Source organism: Artemia sp. Qi Xiang Cuo, chromosome 5 (genome assembly GCF_049724085.1).
Source record: "Artemia sp. Qi Xiang Cuo chromosome 5, ASM4972408v1, whole genome shotgun sequence".
In the NCBI taxonomy this organism is placed as follows: domain Eukaryota; kingdom Metazoa; phylum Arthropoda; class Branchiopoda; order Anostraca; family Artemiidae; genus Artemia; species Artemia sp. Qi Xiang Cuo.
The window spans coordinates 18253351-18278881 of record NC_142798.1 but is presented as its reverse complement, the minus strand read 5'-3'; the positions used below and the strand labels follow the sequence as shown (position 1 = coordinate 18278881).

Sequence of the window (25531 nt, the reverse complement as noted above, 5' to 3'; positions counted from 1 at the left end):
CCCATAAACAGGATGTTCTTAGCAGAAAATGCTATGACTAGCCTGCCCAAAAACAAAGACTAATTTATAAGCCTCTCACTACTCTTTCAGCGGCGTTAGTAACTTTACTCAGTTTTCAGTAAAGCGCTGGTTTTTGATTCGACAGATATTGAAAAATATCACAGATAAGTTTATTGGAGCTAGTTTCGTAGATATGTCTTGCATCCTGGATTCCGCCAAATGACGGAATTGCTCCTTCTAGAGGTTTATCTTCGTTGCGGTAAGCTCATCAGTTTCCAGAGAGTGCTTATCCCAGAACTTGTCCTATTTCTCTTTATAAGGAGGTTTCCCTCCATTGTGGTAAGCTCAACAGTTTCCAGAAAGTGCTGGTCCCCTCCGTCGACCGTTTTTTTTTATAAGGAGGTTTTTAAAGGAGGTTTCCCTCCATCGTGGTAAGCTCAAAAGTTTCCAAAGACTGTTGGTCCCATCTTCACCCATGTTTTTTTATATATTCCGAGCACAATGGCTCGAGAATATTTTCTACAATTGCAAGGCTTTAGGACACCCAACCACCTCTTACACACGAAGAGAGGAACATACCTCGGGAATTGTTTGTTAATATCATTGTTTTGTTGGAGTCGAATAATATTGTCGAATCATCTTAGTCACCTCAACCTGACCGTATTTGAGACAAGTGGCATTGCGCATTTCATACGGACAACCTCATTTGACATCTTAATGAGGGAGGCGAATTTCCAGTATATTAGTGCATATAAGGTAAAAATTGTACAAGCATAGATTTTTTATATAGGTGGCAGAGGAGGGGATTATCTTGAATACCAAAAAAAGTCTACGCTATAGGCTGATTTTCTTAGTTTTGATTGGAGATTTTTTTTTATATAGGTGGCAGAGGAGGGGATTATCTTAAATACCAAAAAAAAGTCTACGCTATAGGCTGATTTTCTTAATTTTAATGGGAAATTTTTTTATACAGGTGGCAGAGGAGGGGATTATCTTAAATCCCAAAAAAAGTACGTTATAGGCTGGTTTTCTTAATTTTGATGGGAATTTTTTTTATTAAGGTGGCAGAGGAGGGCATTATCTTAAATACTAAAAAAAGTCTACGCCATAGGCTGATTTTCTTAATTTTGATGTGAGATTTAGGGGATATGTGACTCATTTGTATAGTTGAATTGCTCAAGTTGAATTTTGACATCTTGCCTGTGGATTTGCCTGTTTTGAGAACACCCATCTTGTTAAATTCAGGTACGGATTACCCTTAACTTTATTGAATCCGCAGTGGTGCACTTGGGTCTAATTGAACCAAGCATAGAAAAGGGAATATTGTTTTATTTGACAAGCCTTTTTATCAAGGGTCTTACTTGTAATTCGATATGGTCTCATCGTTACCTCTATTGTTTTGATTTTGTTTGCGCACTTTGAGGTTTTATGTTCTTGATTTATTTACCTTTTGTCGTGAAGATGTCTTCTGCAACGAATTGTACCTTCTTGAGGTTGTTCAAAGGGCTTTTGCAAAGTAATGTAGCTTTTAAGCAGGAATGGGAAACCTAAAGTCTAGGTGGTAAACCACAAAAAGGTGGCTTTGCTTGTGAAAATATTTTTGTGACACTTAAAAAGAAGTAATAGTCTGCTCAAAGGGAAAATTTAGTGTCATTAGGCCCATTGGTACTCTCAGGCATGCTCTTCAAGTAAAATATGTTCGTTTTTAATGCAACTTTGAACGAGAAACTACAACCCACATTGCACATTTTTTTGCACAAGTGGTAACGCGGAATTGTTGCTAAGAGCAATAGCATAAACTCCAGCAGGCATGTATCTAGGGGTCGTTCTCTCTCTCTATGGAATCGAGTACACCTGTTGACGCGTGCCAAGCGTGGCGGAACTGTGCCAAACGTTTTGGGTGTGCCAGGTGGTTCGGGGACTGCAAAGTGTGGCGGAACTTTGCGGCACATGGCGTTTCGAGATGTGTACCAGGTGGTGGGATTTCAGTGCCCCCTCGGCATGTAGGTAGTTTTTTTCGAGGGAGGGAATAATAATAAAGACTAATTTTATTTGATATTTTGAATGAGAAATGCCAATAAATTTGGGATAACAGGGGAGCTTGTCCCCTCCAAAATCAGTATATTAAGTTCACTAAATCTGAAAATAATTTTGTTGAATGCTATCAAGTCTTACAAAAAATTACGATACCGCAATACTAATATTAAACAAAAAAATAAAACACTGAAAAATGAAGAGGTGAAAAATGCATTACAGAATATTGCAAAGGGGACATTATGAAATGGGCTCATTTATTAACTTGGAAAAATACATTTCCAAATGTGAGTATATACTATTACGATATTTAAATTAAGTAAACAGAAGTGGATTGTCGTCCGAGCATGTCGTTGATCGAAATATTGGTGTACTTGTGTTCTGGTATATTGTTATTTTTCAAGAGAGATTTCAGAGAAAAAACTTGGTTTAGTGAATGAAATAACCAAATTTTTTGGAAAAGCCTCCGAACATTTACGGTGTGTGTACGATGCTTTATGACTAATGACTATGACTAATATGACTATGACTAATGACTAATGCTGTTCTCCCAACCCCTACTTGTGTGTGAGGTCTCCCCTAAATTCTTTACCTTAAATAAAAACCCCAGCAATTTTACCGTTGTTGAAACATTTAGTAGTTTTATATTTTTTTTTTTATAGTTTGCTCGTAATTAAAAAACATTCGGAAATGGAATAAACCAAATTGATGCAAATTCCCCTAATAGCAAACATTTTATTCACGACATATTTTACAGTATGTGTGTTTTTTTTCTCACCCCTGACTTCCTCCTGGTATAATACCACTTACTGGTAATTTCATTCACCACACATTTACTGGGAATTTACAGGGCAAGTTTTGTCGCTCTTTAGTCGAAGATAAAAAAAGAAAGTATTTTCCAAAATCCGAGGGGAGAGGGCATTTTTTTCAACTTTTCAAAATAAAATTACAAAAAAAGTATTTTTTGTTTATTTTAAGGGAAGAAACTGCCCACTTCTCCCGCTTGTTGCTCCTGGCTATTTTAGCTGACGAAGAAAAAAGCTTCGGAATTACTTCTAATTGACGCTTATGCCTGTAAATTAGTATCAGAAGGTTAATAGTATACTGATCTTGTATACTTGTAGCTATAAATACATCGTTGACGCATTGCCTTATAAAATATAAAATAATTTATCATACCTTTTCTTATAACTGAACAAAGGTGGAAGGGACGCCAATAAAGGAGTAAAGTAATTTGCGGGTTGACTAAGCGATTTGCAAATCACCTATTTTGCATAATCATTGAATTCTCAAAATGAGCTTGACCACCTTGGGGAGTCGCTACCGAAATCTTTGTTCGGTAGCGAACAAAATTTCTTTAATAAGATGAATGGCCTGTTCAGGCGTCAATCCAACATATCGTAGGGGGGGATATATTTGTAGAATCTAGAAGGGGGTATTTTTTTCAATTTTCTTAATTGTAATACCCCGAAAAAGACATTTTCTGATAAAATACTAAAAAAGCGTTTTTCACAATCACGGTGATTGAAAATGCCCCCCCCTCCGCCCAATTGGTGCTTGGGTAACCTTACAAGCACCAAAAATTGATTACAATGATGGATACAGAGTTTTATAGATATTTGGAACAATAGTCAAAGATACTGACGGGAAATGTAAGCTGTTTCTAAACTTGACTTAACTGAGAAAAAAAGAAGAGAATTACCTGAGTGAAAATGATTAAGTACAGAGTGTATTAAAAAGAAATAAGATATAAGAATAAAAAGAAATAAGAATAATTTATTTTAAATAATAAAATAAAATCGAATAGGAAAAATCGTTGATCTTTAACCTGTGTGTCTTTCGTTTTCTTTTCTGTTTCTATTCCGTTTTATTTTTCTCTTCCATTTTCTGTTTTTTTGGTTGTTGCTTTTTTGTCTTTTTTGAAAAATTTATGCAGGCTCCCTCCTCCCCTAGAAAACTTCTTTGGTCGCCTATGAGAATGAATGTATGCTGTCGAAATGTTGTTTTTGATACTTATATTAAATATTACGGGTATTGTCCATAATGAGGCATTAGATGAACAGCTTTCACCCTATCAGTGTCCATATTATATGCTTGGTCCAAGTATATTCTTCCAAATGAAGGGGCTAAGGGAGTAAATATGCAGGGGGTAAGGGAGAGGGAGTAAATATCCTCCCCCTCTATATTAACCTGAAGTATCCCTCGTGGAAAGTTCGAAAATTTGGAGCTAAAACACTTGATGTGGAGTCGTAATAGAAAACACACTTACCGGAAACCTTATTAACCTATTTTTAAGTAAACACATTTTCGTCAATTCATGAAAATTGGGGGGGGGGGTCGAGATGTATTTTTCTAAATATAGGAGAGCAAATTTATCTTTTTATACCTTTTTTCAATGAAAATACCAAAAAGAGGCATTTGTCAGTGAACCCTTCCCCCCAAAAAAAGATATTTTTAAAGGGGGAGGGTAAAAAATCGGGATGGCAGAGACCTCCCCTCTCCATTGACACTACTGGATAAACAAAAAAAAATGATACATTGAGTACATATACATCTTTGATAATTTAGGGGGAGGGGTGGCAGAATATATTTATCAATATCTAGAGTAGGGGGCAATGAAAATACCCAACAAGACATTTTCCAATAAAAATATCTAAAAAATGAAATTTTTCCAGATCTAGGGGAGGAAATCTAGGGGTGGCAAAGGTCCACCTGCCCCCCACTTCCCTCTGGTGCCACTGGATAAATAAATACTAATACATTGATTACCCATGAATGTCTGATAATTTACTGGGGACGGGTATGTTTTCAATATCCAGGTGGAGGGGTGGCAATTTTTTCCAAACAAGGCATTTTCCACTGAAAAATCATAATGCATTGAGCACCCATATATGTCTGATATGTGATATGTATTCTGAAAAGTTATTTGAGTTTCATTTTCTGATAGCACTTAATTTTTCTGCCAGGTATAATATTTCGAAAGTGTTGGTTTTTCAGACGTTACAAGCCTTTTTATTTCTGATTGATTAAATGTTGAATATTTCCGCTAATTTTATTTCCGTTGATACTGCGTTAAAAGTATGTAAAATCCTGTTGAATTATTTTGTCAATACTGAGGGGGTTTCCGCAACCTTAGTCATCATTCCATTGAGCCCTTGAGTGTATTATCGTCCCCCCTTTGATTGAGCAGATGTTTTGTTACACAAACTCCTGCTAAAAGAAATGCGGAAACCAAATTTCAGGTTGTCTACTTGGGATTATTTAACCCGTAACGAAATGTGTTCACTTGATATTTTTTTATAGCCATTGTAAATAAAGGCAATTGTTTTTTATTGCTAGTTTTACTTACTGTAGATTTTCAATAGGCCTTTGGTTTTTTTTTTTTTGTGGTCAGTTGAGATTTGCCAATCTTTGGTAATGCTCTTCTTTTAAAGCAGTATTTCTCAATTGTTCTAGTGTATTGATCTGATAGCCTAGGTTGATTTCATCATGGGAGAAAGGTCATTTGCATTACCGGGCAAACCCAGGTCTTTTATGACGTGGGGAAGGCGGTTCCTCTCGGGTGGTTCTAAACAATCACCCTCAACCAGTAATAAAGATATTATTTGTGATAACAAGATGAGGGTGAAAGCTGGACTATTTATCCAGGATGATATTACTTGTGGTGGATTGGATTTAGGACTCAAAGAGCATGATTTCAATTTTGCACTAGAATCGGATGGCAGTGATTTAGACTTAAAATCTCTGGTTGAGAAGGTTCTTGAAGAAAAAGATGGGATTGAATGTAAAGAACTAAACCTGGAAGAAGACGATGATTTGGATCCTGAAGTTATTTTAACGGCTGCGCTAAGCAAGATTCCTTGTTCCATTGATATTGCGTCTGAGGTATCAAGCGATAACTCTGACAAGTGTAGCTTGTGTTGCAAATTTAAAAGAGAAAGGGGTGAATTGTTTCATGAATATAGAGAAACTAACGTCCTAGATTCTGACTCAGAAAATGTGAACTGGGGTGTTTCGGGTTTGGATGAATCGTCTGAATCGGAGTTTGATTTCAGCTCAGATGGTGCAGGATCAGAAGCGGATGATGAAAATGAAGATGATTCATCGGTATGTTTCATTTTATCAAGTTGAAAACTGGTCTGACATTATTTTAGTATTTTTTGCTTTTGGATGCATGGACGAACAAGCCCAATGAAACAATAAATCGCAATAAATAGGATTTTTTTTGTTTATTTACTTATTATTTACTTATTATTTTATTTATTATTCTATTTATTATTTTTATTTACTTATTATTTATTTACTTATTTATTTACTGATTTACTTTGTAGTAGTAGTAATAATTTTTTGTCTAAACACCGCAATCAAAATCAATACGTAACACACCCAAAAGCTTCACTTGCGAAGGTATGCTACGAACAGAAAAAAAAAGGAGTTGGAGGGTGAAACCCTGGACCGTAGATACACAAATATTGGTACTGGTTAAGAATTCGGTAAACACGCAATATATTATATAGGAGAGATGCTTAAGAAACTAGTCAGACGGTTTTTTTTTTCAATAGACAATTAGATTGGAAATCGTGGTTGTCAATGCGTTTACAGTATTTAAACTATTGTTTTTTGGGGTTTAGGGGGGAAAATATACCTAGGTTGGGTTAGGTTAGGCTACGTATTTAATATATGCTATGCTTTACCCCCCCCCCCCTAATGTGCAAATATATAGCCGAAATTTGTTTCTAAACTATTATATTTTTATCCTAATTTGTTTTATTTCATTAGCATTAACGAAACTTCACTTATCACGTGTTTACCGCTTTCTTAACCAGTACCCAAATATTTTACACACAATAAAACAACATAATTTCATGATCCGGAAGTAAAAATATTTACAATTTTAATAATAATTGCGAACGTTACAATAAACAAATACAAAACTTTGAAAACGTTTATTATGTCCCATTCTCAATGAGACTTTACTAACACCGAATTGTAGCTAGTGCAAATTTAAGCTAATCAGAACTTTTTTTTGCAGAATTGTTCAGCTAACCAAAAATTTTATGTTAAAATCAAATTGGCTCAAATTTGTGCTTGCTAAATCTGGATATTAGCAAACTATCACTGTGATTTGACCTTAAGGCCTTAAGGCACATAGTTTTCTCAGTAATGCTGGTTCCAGATTCCTTTTCTGGACTAGCAATAATAACTACTATTACTACTACCTAACAATACCTTTCAATCCCCATTCATCGTCTTTCTAAGTATCTTTCTATCCTCTCCTGTAACTATCCAGGATTTCAAAGTTTTCTCCATATTTCTCGTATAATTCGCAGGTTTTCTAGGGTTTAGGTGACCCCCCCCTGTCAAATCATGTAAACATATTTATATATACATTCAGCGATGTTGAGGCTTTTACTTTGACAAGCTTCTTAAAAAATACAACCTCGGTTAGTGTCATATCAATGAAGGCTACCGGGGAGTCCCCAACAACTGACCTTATCTAAAAGAGGAAGTAAGCCACAAATAATTTCAGGCCTAAAATAGTTGGGGAACGAATCCAACCATGTTACGGGAGTTAATATCTGAAAGGTAGAAAGGAGTGTGAACAGGAACATGGAAACATGTTTCTACGCCTTAAATATTAGTTTTGAGTATCAATAGACTTTTTATAGATATTACATTATTGCAAGTCTAGAGATAGCAAAAAGAATTGAGGCCCAGTTCTGCAAAATTTCACTGTCAGGTCGCACCATTATGCCTGAATCATGCCTTTCTAGAATGGAAGGATGGAATAAGTAGCATTAGCTAGCGAGAATCGGGCCAAGGCCGAATTCGGGGATTTAAACCCCTCCCCTGAATGTTTGTCTGACTCGTAAAAACGTAATAAAAATGCATATAAACAAATTTTGATGCGTTTAAAAAAAAAATTGTAACCCCCTCCAAAGAAAAACAACCCCCGAACAAAAATCCTGGATACGGCCTTCATCGGGCCTTTTTTTATCATTAATTGCGAGTTAATTCCATGAGAAGGCATAAATAGTCAGAGGGTCGGCGAAAGGTTGTCTCGGGTCCTAGCCACCGAGAGTCGTGGGTTGAGCCCGGAAACAGTCCGATTCTTGGGCTTCCGACCAGCAGCCAAATAAAACGTTTCCGTTTTGTAAGATGATGTTGGAGCTTACTTACTGATCTCTTCTTCCTCGTATGTACTGTGAAGCTTAAGGTTCATTCACAGTGGGATGTTGCTAATAATGAGCTTAAGCTAGCGCTAATTTGAACCAAGTCTGAATTTTGATAGAAAAATTTCCAACCAATCAGAAGGTTCTATGAAAAATCTGATTGGCTTAAATTGGCGGTAGTAAAAATTTTGCATTAGTTAATTTTCATTGTGAATGAACCTTAAGAATTTGATATATAAAAACCTACACAGAAAAAAAAGGAATCGGACCTTACCCCGGGCCCGTGAAGCTTTGAGCCCAGACATTTTCTCCTCCTTGCCTCCAAGAAGCTTATTGGGCCTCTTTGACAGAACTTTAATGTGTAGTTGCCTTACAACTCGTCATAGATATTGTAGGAAGAAAGGGGGAAGTGGGCAGTTGCAAAACAGTAAAGGTGCTATAATTTTAGTTTTAGATGTTCCATCGAACATTTTTATTCCTGCAGTCTTACTGCAAATAGGGTGCCTCGAGAACGGGGGCTTAATTTGCTATGGAGCAGGGGGCAGCTTCTCCCTCCAGACCTCAGTTTGCCTCCCCTAGACCCTAGTTTGCCCCCCCAGCTGAGATTTAGTTTCTGCAAAAAATCTTGTCAAAACTAAGATAAGGCTGCGTAATTCTAGCATCAAGAGAAACAGGCCAGTTTTGTTTAGTACATCTTTATCTTTATGGTACTATATGGCTCATTTTTTATTTCTCATTGTCATTTTCACTTGATTTAAGAAAATTAGCTCCAACTTTGCCACCCCCCCCCCGAATTTAGGCGAAATTATATCACTGCTCGAGAAAATACGTGTAAACTTTGGAGGGGGGATTTTGACGCTGGTTCCAACCCCCAAATACTTCTTAGCGGGCTGAGGCTTTGTGTAATAAGAATAAATGACTTCTACTGGATCCTTCAGTATATGTTAAACTCAGTTTGATGATCCCCACCCTCCTCCGAAACTAAAAGGAAATCTTATACCCATGCTTGAGAAGCTAAGATTCCTGCCCTAAGATTTCACCAACTCCTCCATCTTGACGTAAACCATTCAGAGGTTGTATTGAGTAAGTCCATAAAACAAACAATGCAGAAAATTTTGAAGGAAGAACGAAGAATTTTGAAGGAAAATTTGGATCTTGAAGGAAATTTTGGCTGTTTTTCTTGTATCCATAATTGGAAATCATCTAGCGAAAGAAATACATATTGGATTTTTGGGTGCTCGCTTTTGCCCTCGAATTATGGAGAATATTCTGAAGTCCAATGGCGTCGTTTGGGGGGTGACAAGAGGGGTAGTTGCCCCCAATAATTTGGAGAAAAAATTATATAGCCTATGCCCCTTGACACTCCGGATGTGGTCACCTCTTGCCCCCCCCCCCAAATAAAAATTCCGGAACTACGCTCCTGCTGAAGCTTATTCAATGGGATTGGCAAAACTTGCAATTTCTCGTTCATTTTGTCGTATTGTTGGTGGGAGAGGCAAGATCTAATATTTTTTTAGTTATGGTCATATTTGGTATAGTTAAAAAGTAGATCGCCCTTGTTGTTATGTTGATGGATTTTATTCCCCTTCCAATTCCCACATATACTTCTGCCTACGTGTTTCCAATTTAGCCGTGATCCACTTCTCCAAGGTCATAGGATGACAATCCCCCTACATTAAACTTGTCAAGTCAGTGATCAGTAACGGTTTTATCTCGTTGCGAAAGTTGTGGATTCCAAAGTACAAACAAATATGCGACACAATTAATTGATTTTCTGTTGAAGTGTGCCAAATTGTGAGAAACTCTTTTCCCCGATGATACATGATTATAATTCTTATAGTCTATGATGTCATGATTAATCGTTTCTTCGTAATGAATTTGCACAATGCGTCTCTGAGACATGCTTGTTTTTATGATGATAGTTAAGTTAAACCGATTGTTCAATATTTTGGTACCAATGAATAGTCGGGGCTGTTGAGAAGGAAACTATAAAATTTTGAAAACAGCTTTAAAATCCTAATATACTTACTTATAACAGTCTAAAAGCGCTTCACTTTACTTTATCTCTCCCCGAATGTGCAAATAGTCCAAATTATGTATTTCCTTTGCATTTTTCCGTTTTTTGATTATATAACGGTACTGGTGCATTATGTGGGCACTGCTAAAGAAGTCAAGTTTGGTTAATGCTAATGAAATAAAATAAAAAAGGATGAATATATAATAGTTTATAAACAAATTTGGGCCATATATTTGCACATTAGGAGTGGGGTAAAGCATAGCATGTATTAAATACGTAACCTAACCTAGGTACCCCCCCCCTAAACCCCCCAAAAAACAGTTTAAATATCGTCAACGCGATGAAAACCACGCTTTGCACTGCATTTCTCTATAGCGGTCTCTTGCAATTAACCCGTCTGGTGGGTTTTTCGTGACTGGTTTCCTTGTACAATACATAAAAGTGACCTTATAACGCACCAGTACGTATATAACTTTTGTTCAAATAGATTTAACAAAAAAAGAAGCAACGTTGATGAAATTAAATGACAAAAAAATACATGAGAAATATGTAGTTTGGGCTATATTTTTGCACATTAGGAGGGGGGGGGTGGATTGGAAGAAAAAACTAGTAAGATAAGACTAGTATTTTTCATAAACTGGAGAGCTGCGTGAAAATCTAACACATTTTATCTAATTGGATTTCATAAAAAAAAAACATAATTTTTTTAACGTTTAATATGATACATTTTGCCACATATAAACTTGCTAATGTTGCTATTGCTCTGCGGCCCTCTCAACCACTCACCTTTTAAGACAACAATAACATCAGCCAATGTAATTTTTCTGCCAGAAGTCTGTGAAGAACTTCAAAGAAAAATTAAATACCCGAAAATCATGTGACAGCGTAGCAGATGAAACTGATGCCCGTGCCACATTGTTGTCATACTTGTCGATAAAATCAAAATTACTGACGACTACAGCGCCAATAACGTTCGCCGTTCGTAATTTCTCGAGTTGAACATTGTTCAACTTTCAAACATAATTATCTTGACTGACCAATCAGAGTCAACGTTTGAGGCATGCTTTTTGAAACTAGAAAAGATGGAAACTTAGAACAGATAGTGTTTTTTCTATCTGACAAATTTTAAGAAGAGTTGGCATTATTAGAGAACAGTTGCCACAAATTACTGTTGGAGCAAGCTCTTTAAACTAATTTCTTGCAATTTTAATTTTTTTGCTTTTTAAATACAAGTGTGAAGCTAAAATCCTGAAATTTGCCATGTCATTCATGATATTTGGCTTTCTTTACCGATAGATGTGACTATGATGTGGCACGGGCCATTGATGATGTGGCACGGGCATGTGGCATGAGGTTATTGATTGAAGTATACTCGTTTCATTCAATCCCCTCTGTCGTAAGAAATTTGTATCATTTCAACCTGTTGCGATTTAACTTTGTTTTCTTGTTTGATTCATTTTCTTATATCTGTTGCTATCTGGCTTGATCGTTACGTAAATCAATAGAAGAAAACTTCCATCCGCTGCAACTTTGAATTTTGCATTTTGTTTTCTTTACATTTGGCCTAAGGGGTTTCTTTAACTTGACCCAAGGTACAAAAGCCCGTTTTTACAAAACGGCAAGAGAGATGTTTTTATATATTTCCTTAATTGAGGTTTATTATTTATATGATTGATTGTGCAACAGCTATTATGGGGGAGGGCCGGGGCGGATCCAGGATTTTTTTGCGGGAGGGGGGGGGTGCAAGATAGGTTGATCCGATAAACTTGCGTTAGGAGCAATTTTAATTAACGCAATCTTGCGTTAATTAAGTAAATTACACTACTTTACACTACGCTAGGGGGCGCGCCCCGCTCTGGATCCGCCACTTGGGAAGGGCCTCAGGGCCGTTGGCTTTTTTTGGTCGGGAGAATATTGGCTTGAACCGCATAAAGGGCACCCCAAGTCTATAGCTCTCCATTTGATAATAGGTAATTATAGAAGGAGGTTTGGGGGTGGGGGTCGTGTAAAACTTGTTCTCAAATCCCCCTCGATTGGAGATACCTAGCAAATGAAATTACGGCAGGTAGTCTTATTAGCTAAGGGTCTAGGACCTTTTTATTTTTAGTCAAAAGGGGTTTCTGCTGCCCTTTATAGAATAAACACAGCTCTGAAAATTTGCCAAGCTCCGAAAAGCCCACTAGAAGACTCCTTAATTGAGGTTTATTATTTATATGATTGATTGTGCAACAGCTATTATGGGGGAGGGCCGGGGCGGATCCAGGATTTTTTTGCGGGAGGGGGGGTGCAAGATAGGTTGATCCGATAAACTTGCGTTAGGAGCAATTTTAATTAACGCAATCTTGCGTTAATTAAGTAAAGTACACTACGCTAGGGGGCGCGCCCCGCTCTGGATCCGCCACTTGAGAAGGGCCTCAGGGCCGTTGGCTTTTTTTGGTCGGGAGAATATGGGCTTGAACCTCATAAAGGGCACCCAAAGTCTCTAGCTCTCCATTTGATAATAGGTAATTATAGAAGGAGGTTTGGGGGTGGGGGTCGTGTAAAACTTGTTCTCAAATCCCCCTCGATTGGAGATACCTAGCAAATGAAATTACGGCAGGTAGTCTTATTAGCTAAGGGTCTAGGACCTTTTTATTTTTAGTCAAAAGGGGTTTCTGCTGCCCTTTATAGAATAAACACAGCTCTGAAAATTTGCCAAGCTCCGAAAAGCCCACTAGAAGACTCTTTGGAGCACGGTAGCCAAGTTTTGGACAAACAATCTTTAAAATGCTCTCAGGTTTTGGCCAGACAAGATTGAGCTATTAAATATATATCACATACAGGGAAGAACCTCAGGCCTTTTCTTCGTTGGAATCTGTTAAAGAACTTTTTCTTCGTTGGAATCTGGTGGAAGTTGGAATCGAGGTAATAGTTACCATTCCTCAATCAGCAACAAATGACAATTTTTTCTCACTACCCATTTCTTTAAATGGGTTTCACAATTTTGGTTACTTTAGGCCGTGGTTCGTTCTTTACTAGGTTGCAGGTAATATATAAGTTATAGATTTTAAATTAATTTTCTTAAGAACGTAAAGCAAGTCCGACTAGGGGTCCGCAATTTGAAACTTGTATAATTATGTAAGGCCTTTCTAAAACTAAAAAAGTATGATTATCGTAATTTAAGTCCTTGACATTTTAGCCCAATGTTGGCCAACATTGTTTCCCACGGCACAAAATGGTGCAAAACGGCAGTTGTTTGAAGTCCGATATTATTTACTTTTTAAAAATTGAAGTATGATTTAAAATTTCTGCTTGAATGAGCCTCCTCTCTATTTTCCACAAGTGGTGGTGTGATTTAGTCATTTCATTAATGAGCACTCAGAATGTTGGGAAGAGGGAGGGGGGTTTCGGAAATGCCAACGAAACCAAGTGCCCTTTAAAAATAGCAAAACCAACATGATTGTCACAATTCTGTTTTTTAAGGAATATAATTCTGAATGTTGGCATACTATAATAACAAAAACATTACTTAAAAATATACCGTTTTAATATAAAACCATTGAGATCGTGACCTTTAGGGGGGGGGGGTGAGCAGTCTCCTAACTCTCGTTTGAAGTAGCCTATGTTCGCTTGCGTTTCTTTCTAGTTTAGCTAACTAAGTTTTAGTTCGTTTGGATCACTTTGCTTTCTTTTAAAAGCCATTTTTGTTGTTTGAAAAATAATTTAAACACACAAAAGGGCTTCCAAAGAAGCATCAAGGCTTCCGTCATATATTGTGGATTTTTATTTTTCCCCTTCTGTAAATATTGGAGTTTTTCCACCGACTTAGTTGTTAATAACAATTTCCTATTAGTTTATGGGAAGCATGAACGTTGATTATGGTCGTAGTAATGATTGTAACCTAGTAAAGAGCGTAACAAGGCCCACAGTAACCTAGTTTAAAAACGAATATATATTGTCTAGTGGGAAAAATATGTTGTTTACTGTTGATGCAGGAATGGTAACAATATTTTCGGTTCATCTTAACAGTGAAGCTTGTTGTAAGAACAATGTAAGGGGATTTCGAAAAAGAGCTTGAAACGCCTCAAAAATGGCACCGGATCGAAATGAAAAGTGTACCGTTGGAATCACCACAATCAAAACCCTTGGCCAGAAATTTCCCAGCCCTTCCTCATTTTAAAAACTTGAGAAAGTCGTAATTTAGTCATTCCCGAGACATAACAGATACACTATTTTGATAACCTGGCTTCACATAGTGTCTTTTGATTTAGCTCGATACTTAAGACATGGATAGATTCTAGCTCTCATGGGGGCTTATAGCGCAAAAACTTATTGGCTGAGGCGTAATATTTTTTAGCCCTCCTCCAATACTATTTTTGCCCCCCCCCCCCCCGAAGACGCACACTACCTAAAGGATCCAACTGCGTCTCCCAATCTGCTCCTGAGATATTGCTGATATCTTCTTTTGATGGCCCAGCCATGCATAATTTCTTTATAATTACCTCTGTTCCCTTTCCCTAGTTAAATTTTGGGAACCAGACGCCCCTCCAACGCTCCATGAAAATTCCAACTTGATCTCTCCAGCCGTCCTTGAGATGTCGTGTACACCCTTCTTAGGTACTTATATTTTCTTTCGATCCTGGATAGATTCTAGTCCCAGAGGGAGTTAGAATATCCAAAATCTTTGATTTTTGAGGAAAAATGTGTTTACCCTTTCTCAACACCTTCCGTCAATTTAAAATTCTAGCTCAACTTGATCTCCCAAGGTTTTCCAAAGATATTAGAGATGCACTACTTTGATAATCTGGTAAAATATAATGTTTTTTGATTTAATTAAATTACATAGCAGCTTATAGTGCACCAAAGACATTTAAGTTGATCGGAGAAAAAACATAATTAGCCCTTCCTCCCCCTAATTATAAAAAAATCGAAGTCCCTCGCCTCTTTCTTTTCCAGTATTACCTGAAAAGTTTCATTTCCACCCTCTGAGCTGTTTCTGTTTTTCCTTTGTTCTTTTTTTTAATTTTGCAGTCAAAATCCACCACCAATTTTCTTCAACAATGTTTTGATTTGTTATTTTCACTAGCAATTTTACATTAGCCTGCTGAAACACATTGAAACTGTTAACGTAAAAACTCGGCTGATGAAACTGTCACTAATGAATTCCTGTTGTGACTACGGAAACACGCCTCACGGTTTACCGCTTTTGGCCTGTCTACTATTTTGATCGGAGCGTGAAGCTTTGGTTTTGTTTGTTGTCGATTTTCAAGATTTTATAATCAACAAGCTTAAGCCGCGTCCACATTTGTTATTCTCTGGAAAACTTGGACTGAAAGCGGGAAATCTGTATAGTGCAGACCGATACTGCCGTTCCAGGTTCTCCTTTCTGGTTATGGCTAAAAAAAACAACAATAAACGACCAGTATGCCAAAAAATAGGAAGTGAAGATCGGTTGTTTTGTTCTCTGGGAGCTTTATCAAGCAATAAATCATAGGCAGCGCGCTAGCGCTGCCTAAGTAAAGAACGAAATGGGCACAATGTGTTTTTTTTTCTCCACCCGGGCACTTCGTATCGAAGGAGTTGTCGTAGAAACTTCGAAAACGGCTCATTCGATTGGAAATTAGACTGGCTAGTGCACTTTTTAATAGTCATAAGTGATGGGAGGGCAACTAGCCCCCCCCCCCTACGCCCAACATTCCCCAATATACAGCCCATCACAATTTTGAGATAGCCAGGTTGTTCAGCGGAGTTGATTTCCAGATAGAAAATATGTTTTTGAGGAGGACACTCCCCCACAACCCTTGGGGCAAGGATTTTAAGTTATACCATAAGGGCATATAAGAACAATTTTGGCATAATGTATAATTTATTTTATTTTTCTTTGGAGCAGGGCACTTCATATGGAAGGGTTTGTCGTAGAAACTTCAAAAGGGACTCATTAGATCGCAAATTGAAAGTTCTAGTGCCCTTTTTAATAGTCGAAAGTGATTGGAGGGCAACAAGCCCCCCCCCCCACGCCCATCATTCCTCCAAACAAATCCAATCAAAATTTTGAGATAAACATTTTGTTCAGCGTAGTTGATTTCCAGATAGAAAATATGTTTTAGAGGAGGAGACTTCCCCACAACCCTCAGGGCAAGGGTTTTAAGTTATACCCTGGGGGCATATAAGGTTTTTATAGAAGGCGTTGTCGTAGAAACTTCAAAACAGACTCATTCGATTGGAAATTCGAAGGGCTAGTACCCTTTTTAATATTCGGAAGTGGTTGGAGGGCAACTAGCCCCCCCCCCCACCCCCATCATTCCCCCAAAAACATCCAATCAAAATGTTGAGATAGCCATTTTGTTCAGCGTAGTTGATTTCCAGATAGAAAATATGTTTTTGAGGACACTCCCCCACAACCCTCAGGGCAAGGGGTTTAAGTTATGTCCTGGGGGCATATAAGGTTTTTAAAGAAGGCGCTGTCGTAGAAATTTCAAAAAAAGCTCATTCGATTGGAAATTCAAAGGGCTAGTGCCATTTTTAATAGTCGATAGGGATTGGAGGGCAACTAGCCCCCCCCCCACGCCCATCATTCAGCCAAACACATCCCATAAAAATTTTGAGATAGCCATTTTATTCAGCGTAGTTGATTTCCAGATTTAAAATATATTTTGAGGAGGCCACTCCCCCACAACCCTCAGGGCAATGATTATAAGTTATGCCCTGGGGGCATATAAGTTTTTTTTTTTATTGAAATCTGTGTCGTAGAAACTTGAAAAAGAGCTCATTCGATTTGAAATTCAAATGGATAGTACCCTTTTTAATAGTCGAAAGTGATTTGAGGGCAACTAATTCCCCTCTCACGCCCACCTTTTCCCCAAACACATCCAATCAAAATTTTTATATAGGCATTTTATTCAACGTAGTTTAAAGTTTTGGAAATTAGGTCTTTAAGGATGACAACCCCTCCCCCCACAAGCCTCAGAGCAAGGATTTTAAGTTTTGCCCGGAGGCATGTAAATTTTTTATTGAAGGTATTGTCGTAGAAACTTCAAAAGGGCTCATTCAATTGGAAATTGAAAGGGCTAGTGCCTTTTTTAATAGTTGAAAGTGATTGGAGAGCGACTAACGCCCCTCTGGCGCCCACTATTTTCCACAATACCTCAAATACTCATTTCAGTGAATCCACTGCTTTCTACGTATTCGTGAAATCTCAACGTTATGCCATTGGAGATAAAAATCCCCGCAAAACCCTCGGTGCAAAGGTCTAAAGTTGTCCCCTGGGAACATATAAGGCTGATATAGAACGTTGTTGCATAAATCATAGGCAGCGCGATCGCGCTGCCTAAGTAAAGAACGGGGACACTCGAGAACGAGACAAGAAATGGGGACTAGGTAAAGAGGAGGATACTCCCCCACAACCCTCAGAGCAAGAGTTTTAAGTAATACCCGGGCGGTATGTAAGAACGATGTTGGCAAAGTGTATTATTCATTATTTTTTTCCTTTGGAGCTGGGCACTTCGTATCGAAGAAGTTGTCGTAGAAACTTTGAAAAGCACTCATTCATTTGGAAATTAGAATGACTTGTGTCCTTTTCAATAGTCGAAAGTGATTGGAAGGTGACTAACACCCCTCTCACGCTCACCATTTCCCCAAACACATCCAATCAAAATTTTGAGATAGCCATGTTGTTTAAAGTAGTTGAAAGTTCTGGAAATTCGGTCTTAGAGGATGACAACCACCCTAACAGACATCGGGATAAGGGTTGTAATTTATGCCCTGGGGGCATATACGGTGTTTATAGAAATCGTTGTCGTTTCCAAAAGGGCTCATTCAATTCAAAATTGAAAGGCCTAGTGCCCTTTTTCATAGTCGAAAGTGATTGGAAGGCTTGACATTTTTATAGTAAAGATTAAAGTGGGTATAATGTATTATTTTTTATTGTTGTTGTTGCTGTTTAGACCAGGGAACTTCGTATCGAAGGAGTTGTCGTAGGAACTTCGAAAAGGGCTCATTCGATTGAAAATAGAAAAGGCTGATGCCCTTTTTAAGAGTCAAAAGTGATTGGAGGGCAACTAATCCCCCTTCCACTCCCACTCTCCCACGCCCACCCTCCCACGCCAACCCTCCCATTTCTGCTCTTAAAAATTAACCAAATCAAAATAGCGTAAGTGTATCCAAGCTATCAAAGAAAGTAAACAGATTTTTTTTACGACAGGTATCAAGTTTTCCATTTGAGGTCAGCTAGAAGAGGTATGAAACTAAATTAAACAGTACTATTTGTGTCCAGATTTTTAAAAGGGTGTATGTTGTTAAAAATGGCTGAAAATTTTTCTCCACTATAGGCCTACAAATAGCAGACCAAACTATAAAGTCTTAAAAAACGAAAAGATTTAAAGTATTATTTTCTTTTTCCCTGAAAAGACTATCAAACAGTTCGTGGTAACGAACTGTAAGTAAGGAGCGACCCGGCTCAATGGTAACCGAAACTCTAGAAAATGGATACATCACCAATAGATACATCTAAACAATCAGATTTCAATGCTGATTTCAAATATATAACTTTCATTAAGTTTAGTCCTACCCATCAAAAGTTACGCGCCTGAGAAAATTTGGCTGATTTTCGAAAAAGGGGGGAGACCCCCTAAAAGTTATATAACCTTGATGAAAATCACACCATTATATTCAGCGTATCAGAGAACCCTACTGTAGAGGTTTCAAGCTCCTATCTACAAAAATGTGGAATTTTGCATTTTTTGCATTTTTTTTTCAGGGGTGATCGTATCGACCCAGTGGTCCTAGAATATCGTGGGAGGACTCATTGGATCGAAAATTAAAAGTTCTAGTGCCCTTTTTAAGTGACCAAAATAATGGAGGGCAACTAGGCCCCCTCCCACGCTCATTTTCCCCAAAGTCACCTGATCAAAATTTTGAGATAGCCATTTTGTTCAGCATGGTTGAAAATATGATAAATATGTCCTTTAGGATGACTTAATCACCCGAAGTCCCTGGGGAGAGGGCTGAAAGTTATGAACTTTGCCCAATGATAACATATAGTATTGGTTATTAGAAAGTATACAGACGTTTTCAGGGGGATTTTTTCTGGAAGTAGGGGGTGGGTGGGCTGGGGGTTATGTGGGAGGATCTTTCCATGAAGGAAGTTTTCATGGGATAAGGGACATTGCTATGAAGGGGGTGCTGGATTTCCCAGCATTATTTAAAAAAAGATCAGAAATTAAATATAAAAAAAAAACAAGTTTTCCAACTGAAAATAAGGATTAATATCAAAACTTAAAACGAACAGAAAATACTACGTGCATGATTGGGTTTACCCCCTAGTATGTACCTCACCCCTTCAACCAAATAATTTTTAGTGCTTTCATAAAAGGCATTTATTTTAAATAACGACCTGTATAATTAAGGGGTCAATTTTAAAAAATTGTGACAAAATTTGAGCTTAAGCTTAATGAGAGCAGTATTGACTAGTAGGCGAGCCCCCTAATATAGGTATTAAAAATATATGAATATAGATGTTCGTTACGTAAGTTACGTATATTTATTACTAAGAAAAACGTTCGTAAATAAAATTAAACAAGTTTCGAGAAAGCCATTTAACCAAATAAAAGTAAAATTACTATGCAAATTTTGTTTGAATTATTCATGTACGGTGAACCAAAATCAAAACCTGCATCAATTCAAAAGTGTTCAAAAATTAAATAAAAAAAAGTTTTTTAACTGAAAGTAAGGAACGACGTTAAAACTTAAAACGAACAGAAATTATTCCGTATATGAAAGGGGCTGTCCCCTCCTCAACGCCTCGCTCTTTACGCTAAAGTTTGACTTTCTCACAACTCTTATTTTTTTTAAACAATAAAAAACTTTAGCTTAAAGAGCGAGGCGTTGAGGAGGGGACAGCCCCTTTCATATACGGAATAATTTCTGTTCGTTTTAATTTTTAACGTCGTTCCTTACTTTCAGTTAAAAAAACCTGTTTTTTTATTTAATGTCAATATAAAACGAACAGAAATTAATTTAAAACACTTTTTCCGCAAAATAAGTGTTTCAATTATGCTCTGGGGGTGTATAAGGTATTTATAGAAAGCGTTGTCGTTTCCAAAAGGGCTCATTCGATTGTAAATCGAAAGAACTAGTGCTCTTTTTAATAGTCAAAAGTGATTGGAAGGCTTGACATTTTTATAGTAAAGATCGATGTGTGTATAATGTATTATTTTCTGTTGTTGTTGTTGTTTAGACCAGGGCACTTCGTATCGAAGGAGTCGTCGTGGGAACTTCGAAAAGGGCTCATTCGATTGAAAATAGAAAGGGCTGATGCCCTTTTTAATAGTCGAAATTGATTTGAGGGCAACTAATTCCCCCTCCACTCCCACCCACCCACGCCAACCCTCCCATTTCTGCTCTTAAAATTTAACCAAATCAAAATAGCGTAAGTGTATCCCAGCTATCAAAGAAAGTAAACGGAGTTTTTTGCGAATGGTATCAAGTTCTCCATCTCAGGTCAACTAGATGAGGTATGAAACTAAATTAAAAAGTAATATTTGTGTCCAGGTTATTAAAAGGGTGTATCTTTTTGAAAATTGCTGAAAATTCTTCTCCAGCACACAAATAGCAGGCCGAACTATGGAGTCATAAAAAACGAAAAGATTTAAAGTGTTATTTTCTTTTTCCCTGAAAAGAATATGTCGATATAAAACAAACACAAATTAGTTTAAAAAACTTTTTCCACAAAATAAGTTTTTCAAAGAAAAGTAAAGAACTCCATTAAGTAAAAAATGAGCAAAAATAAAATCAAATAATCTACCAAGCGTGAAACTACCACAAATCAGCAACGATAAATAAATGAAACCCAAAACGAACAGAAATTACAATAATTAACCGAGTCAAACTCAAAACGAGCAGAAATTAACATAAATTGTGCGCAAAACCCCTATGCCTTCCCAAGGTCAGAACAAAATTGCACTTTACTGAAAAAATACAAATGAATGTGCATTGTCAGTTTAATATGCATATACTGATATTTATAATAAAAATGCTAATATTATTGGATTTATTAAAGTTATAAAAGTAAAAACAATTGTATTTTTTCAGTAAAGTGCAAATTTTATTCTGGCATTGGGGAGGCATAGGGGTTTTGAGCCCAACTTATGTTAATTTCTGCTTGTTTTTAGTTTGACTCGGTTAATTATTGTAATTTCTGTTCGTTTTGGGTTTCATTTATTTATCGATGCTTATTTGTGGTAGTTTCACGCTTGGTAGATTATTTGATTTTATTTTTGCTCATTTTTTGTTTTATGGCGTTCTTTACTTTTCTTTGAAAAACTTATTTTGTGGAAACAGTTTTTTTAAATTAATTTGAAAATAAAGCAATGGAGTTTACTGAGATAAAGAAGCTTCTATAAAACTCAGAAGCGGTAAATGAAGAAATTTTATCACTAATTAAAATCTATAATAACAGATTTGATGACCTGCTGAAAATAGTACCCCGGAAAACTGAAAGACAGGTACCAGTCTACATTAGCTAAAATAACTGACCTAGACTGACTGCTACCCTTTTCCCAATTTTCGTCAGTTTTCCAGAAAACGCCAAATGTAGACGCACTCTTACGGTTTAAGATGCATCAATTACAAACTACACAACAGCAATATATAGAAAAGAAATAAGAAGAAGGCGACTTGAAAATGGGTTTTCAAAACAACAGTAGGAAATGTAAATTTATCTCTTTTGATCGTTTCATATAGAGTTATAAGTGTTTTATTCTTAACATTTGACTATTATTACTACCATTAGTTTTGTGTTTCGCTAAGATGTGACAGTCTTGTGGTTTGATCATTTGTTTTAGTGTTGGGTCCCAAATCATGTATAGGCTATTCTGGTGTTACTGTTTCCAAAAAAGTGGTTGGCGATGCTAAGCTCTATTTGGGCCTTTCTCAAAGAAAATACTAAATTATTTACTTATATCATTTCTAAAAGCACTTCATTTTAACCCAATATATTTACTTTACCTTGTAGGCCTGTTGGAGGTATCATAACGTGCAAGTAGGTTTACATGGCCCAAATATTATATATATATATATATATATATATATATATATATATATATATATATTACATGTATTTGCCATATGCTACTTCTTGAAATTGATTCAACAACAAAGAAGCAATGTTCTCAAAATCTGGAAACAGAATTTAATTTGGGCTGTAAGTTTGTACATTATGGGGATAGGGTTAAAGTTAAGTGAAGCACTTTCAGGAATGATAGGCTGTAGCCTAAGTAAGTATTTTAAGATTGGGTAAAATGGTAAATTTGCAGGTGGCACTAATTTAGCTATGATGAAAGTGCAAATTACATGTTGGACCCTTAAAGGTGCCCCAAAGGTATTCAATTTTGTAACAACACAAAGTTATCAACATTAGTTAAGTTATTGAAAGTTGTTAAAAAAATCATTAGTTTATAATTTATTTCTGATGTAAATGAGAGGTAAGTTTAAACTTTCCCCCACCTCCCATAATGTGCAAATATACCCTGAATTGGTATATATAGGGGTGGGGGTGAAATTCATTTCCAGCAAAAATGATTATTATATTTGGAAATAGCATAAAAAAGGTATCAAGCAGTATGTTTACTGTATTCATAAGCCAATAATATGAACAACACAAAATTTACCCCTAACCCCTTTCCAAGATAGCCCAAAGTAGCTAAACTAGAATTTTACCTAAAAATTTGCCCCCCCCTTCTAATGTGCAAATATATACACTGAATTGGTATTTATAGGGGTGGGGGTAAAATTCATTATTGACAAAAATGATTATTATATTTGGAAAGAGCATAAAAAAAGACATAAAGTGGCTTGTTTAGGTACTTTCCCATTGTGTGGACCTTTCTAAAGAGTCAAGTTTGTTTATTGCTAATAAAATAAAATAGGATGAATATATAATATTTTAGAAACAAATTTGGGCTATATATTTGCACATTGGGGGGTGGGGGATATAGCATAGCATATATTAAATACCTAACCTAGGTACCTTTCCCCCCCTAAATCCCAAAAATCAACAGTTTAAATATAGTTCCCAGAGTGAGAAACCCCTGAATACTTGTTTATGCAACATCAGATAGCATCAAATCTTTGCTTTTGTTAAGGATGCCTTGGGTTTTTTGTGACTGGTTTCCTTGTAGAGGCCCATATAATGGGAAAGTACCTATGTTTACTTTATTCATAAGTCAATAATATGAAAAACAAAAAAATTTACTGGGTTTGGTTAAGAAAATGAAACTTTCAGGGATAGGTCTACAGGCTGAAGTATGTTATGGAAAGTTATTTTGAAGTACCTACCTCCACTCTTTCTCCCTCTAGAGGGTCCAGAAATTTGCCTTCATGACAGGTCTATTAGGCTACATGTTGAAAATTTGACAAAATAACATTTTTCCTTAGTTTTCAGTTTCTTTTTCTCTGGCTTTAGCTCTCAAAAATACAGTTCCTGTTATTTGAATAGAATTTTAAGCAAATATATTTGTTTTTTTTTCAAAATTTAGGAAATGTGTTTGCATATCTTTAAAACCTTATAAATTAGGTTTGAGCAACATTGTGAAGCTGAAAACAATTTTGTTATGCTTCATTTAAGCAGGAGATCTATTTTGCAAGGTTCCACTTTTATAACCTCCTGTGTACTTCAAAATACTGGAGGTAGGTATTTCAAAATAACTTCCTGAGGCATACTTTACCCTGTAGATCCATCCCCAAAAGTTTCATTTTCCTAACCTAACCCCATTCCAAGATAGCCAAAAGTAGCTAAAGTAGAATTTTACCTAAGATTGTTTAAAGTTATTTTGGGGATTTGATTGTTTCTTTTTTAGTAGGCCTAACTGTACACTAATAGCCTACCTTATGTTTTTTCCAAATATCATGGCTACTTTCCCTCTAAATGCACCCCCTGTCTGATGGTAACAGAAATAACCTTTGCATACATATAAACTAAAGAAAACAGTAATAGTCTATAATGAAATTCTTACTTTTTAATATGTAGCTACCATGGTACTGGTGTATTATGTGGGCACTGCTAAAGAATTCAAGTTTGGTTAATGCTAATGAAATAAAATAGGATGAATATATAATAGTTTATAAACAAATTTGGGCTATATATTTGCATATTAGGGGGGTGGGGGGTAAAGCATACCATATATTAAATATGTAACCTAACCTAGGTACGTTTCCCCCCCCCTAAACCCCAAAAAACAACAGTTTAAATATTGTAAATGCAATGTAGACCATGCTTTGCATTCCATTTCTCCATAGCAGTCTCTTGCAAATAACTCCTTTGGTAGGTTTTGTTTCTTATACATTATATACAGTGCCCACATAATGCATCAGTACTGCTACCACATTTCTGCTAATTAGATTACCATGTTTCCTTCCATTTTTTTCTATAATTCTATTGGAATTATTAATGCAGGTTTCTGGTAATAGGCCAAGTAGCCTAAGCATTAAACCCAATTTTACATAGAAGAATATATCTTCTTGCTATCTTGTTTGAGCTTGGACTACGTCTGGCTGATAGACATCAAATTAAGCAAAATGCAAGGCTAAATTAGAGTAATTGAGTTAGGTGAAAAACTTTCAGGAATGAATTTAGGCCTAAAATATATCCTGAAATGGCGTTGTCAAGCTGCAATTTTTATCTTTTCCTTGTTTCTATGGCTTAGGAGATTGCACATGTAATTGGCTTAGGTACTGTTATGTTAACTGGAACCTATGCAATATATTATGTACAAAAGATGCCACATAAAGGCTTTTTCCTAAATTATAAAAATAAATAATAATTATATCTTTAAAATCCTATAAATCAGTGCTGAGAAAAAGCACAATACCCATCCATCCAAACATTCTTCTTGTGCCTCATTTAAGTAGTACATCTATTTATTGAGTTTTTACTTTTATAACACAGATTATCAAAGAAAATCTTCTGTTTAAGGGAAGGGATAAAGGTAAGTGCTTCAAAATATTTCCTTGAGGGATCATTAAGCCTCTAGACTATATTCAACTTTTTTGATTACTATTTAAGATAGACAAAAGGCCCTCGTCTAGAATATTGTCCTATATCCAGGACCTTAAGGGGAGTGAGCAGCAATGTCAAGAAAACAACCATGATATTTGGAAAGAGCACAAAATAAAGAATTTTGTGCTACTACTTTTATTCTATTAACATGCTGTGTTAGGAGTGGTCAACCAATAAAGTAGCACCATTTTTCAATGTTTGGATTAATTTGATAGCTGAAAGATTAACATATTACTTAATATGCCTCTTAAAAGTTTTCAAAATATGTCAATAGGT

At 36.4% G+C, this 25531-nt stretch overlaps 1 protein-coding gene across 4 annotated transcripts in view; it reads left to right on the top strand.

Annotated features, from left to right (window-relative positions):
* LOC148951899 (uncharacterized) overlaps positions 1–25531 on the top strand; it is a 137558-nt gene that overhangs the window by 51352 nt on the left and 60675 nt on the right. Inside the window, exon 1 of one of the 4 annotated variants that reach the window (XM_089089387.1) lies at positions 5490–6141. The exons of the other annotated variants lie outside the window; for them this stretch is intronic. Coding sequence (XP_088945513.1) covers positions 5524–6141 — 618 coding nt within the window. The 5' untranslated portion in view covers positions 5490–5523. Of the gene's footprint in view, positions 1–5489; positions 6142–25531 lie in introns of those variants that run through there. 4 annotated transcript variants of the gene reach the window in all.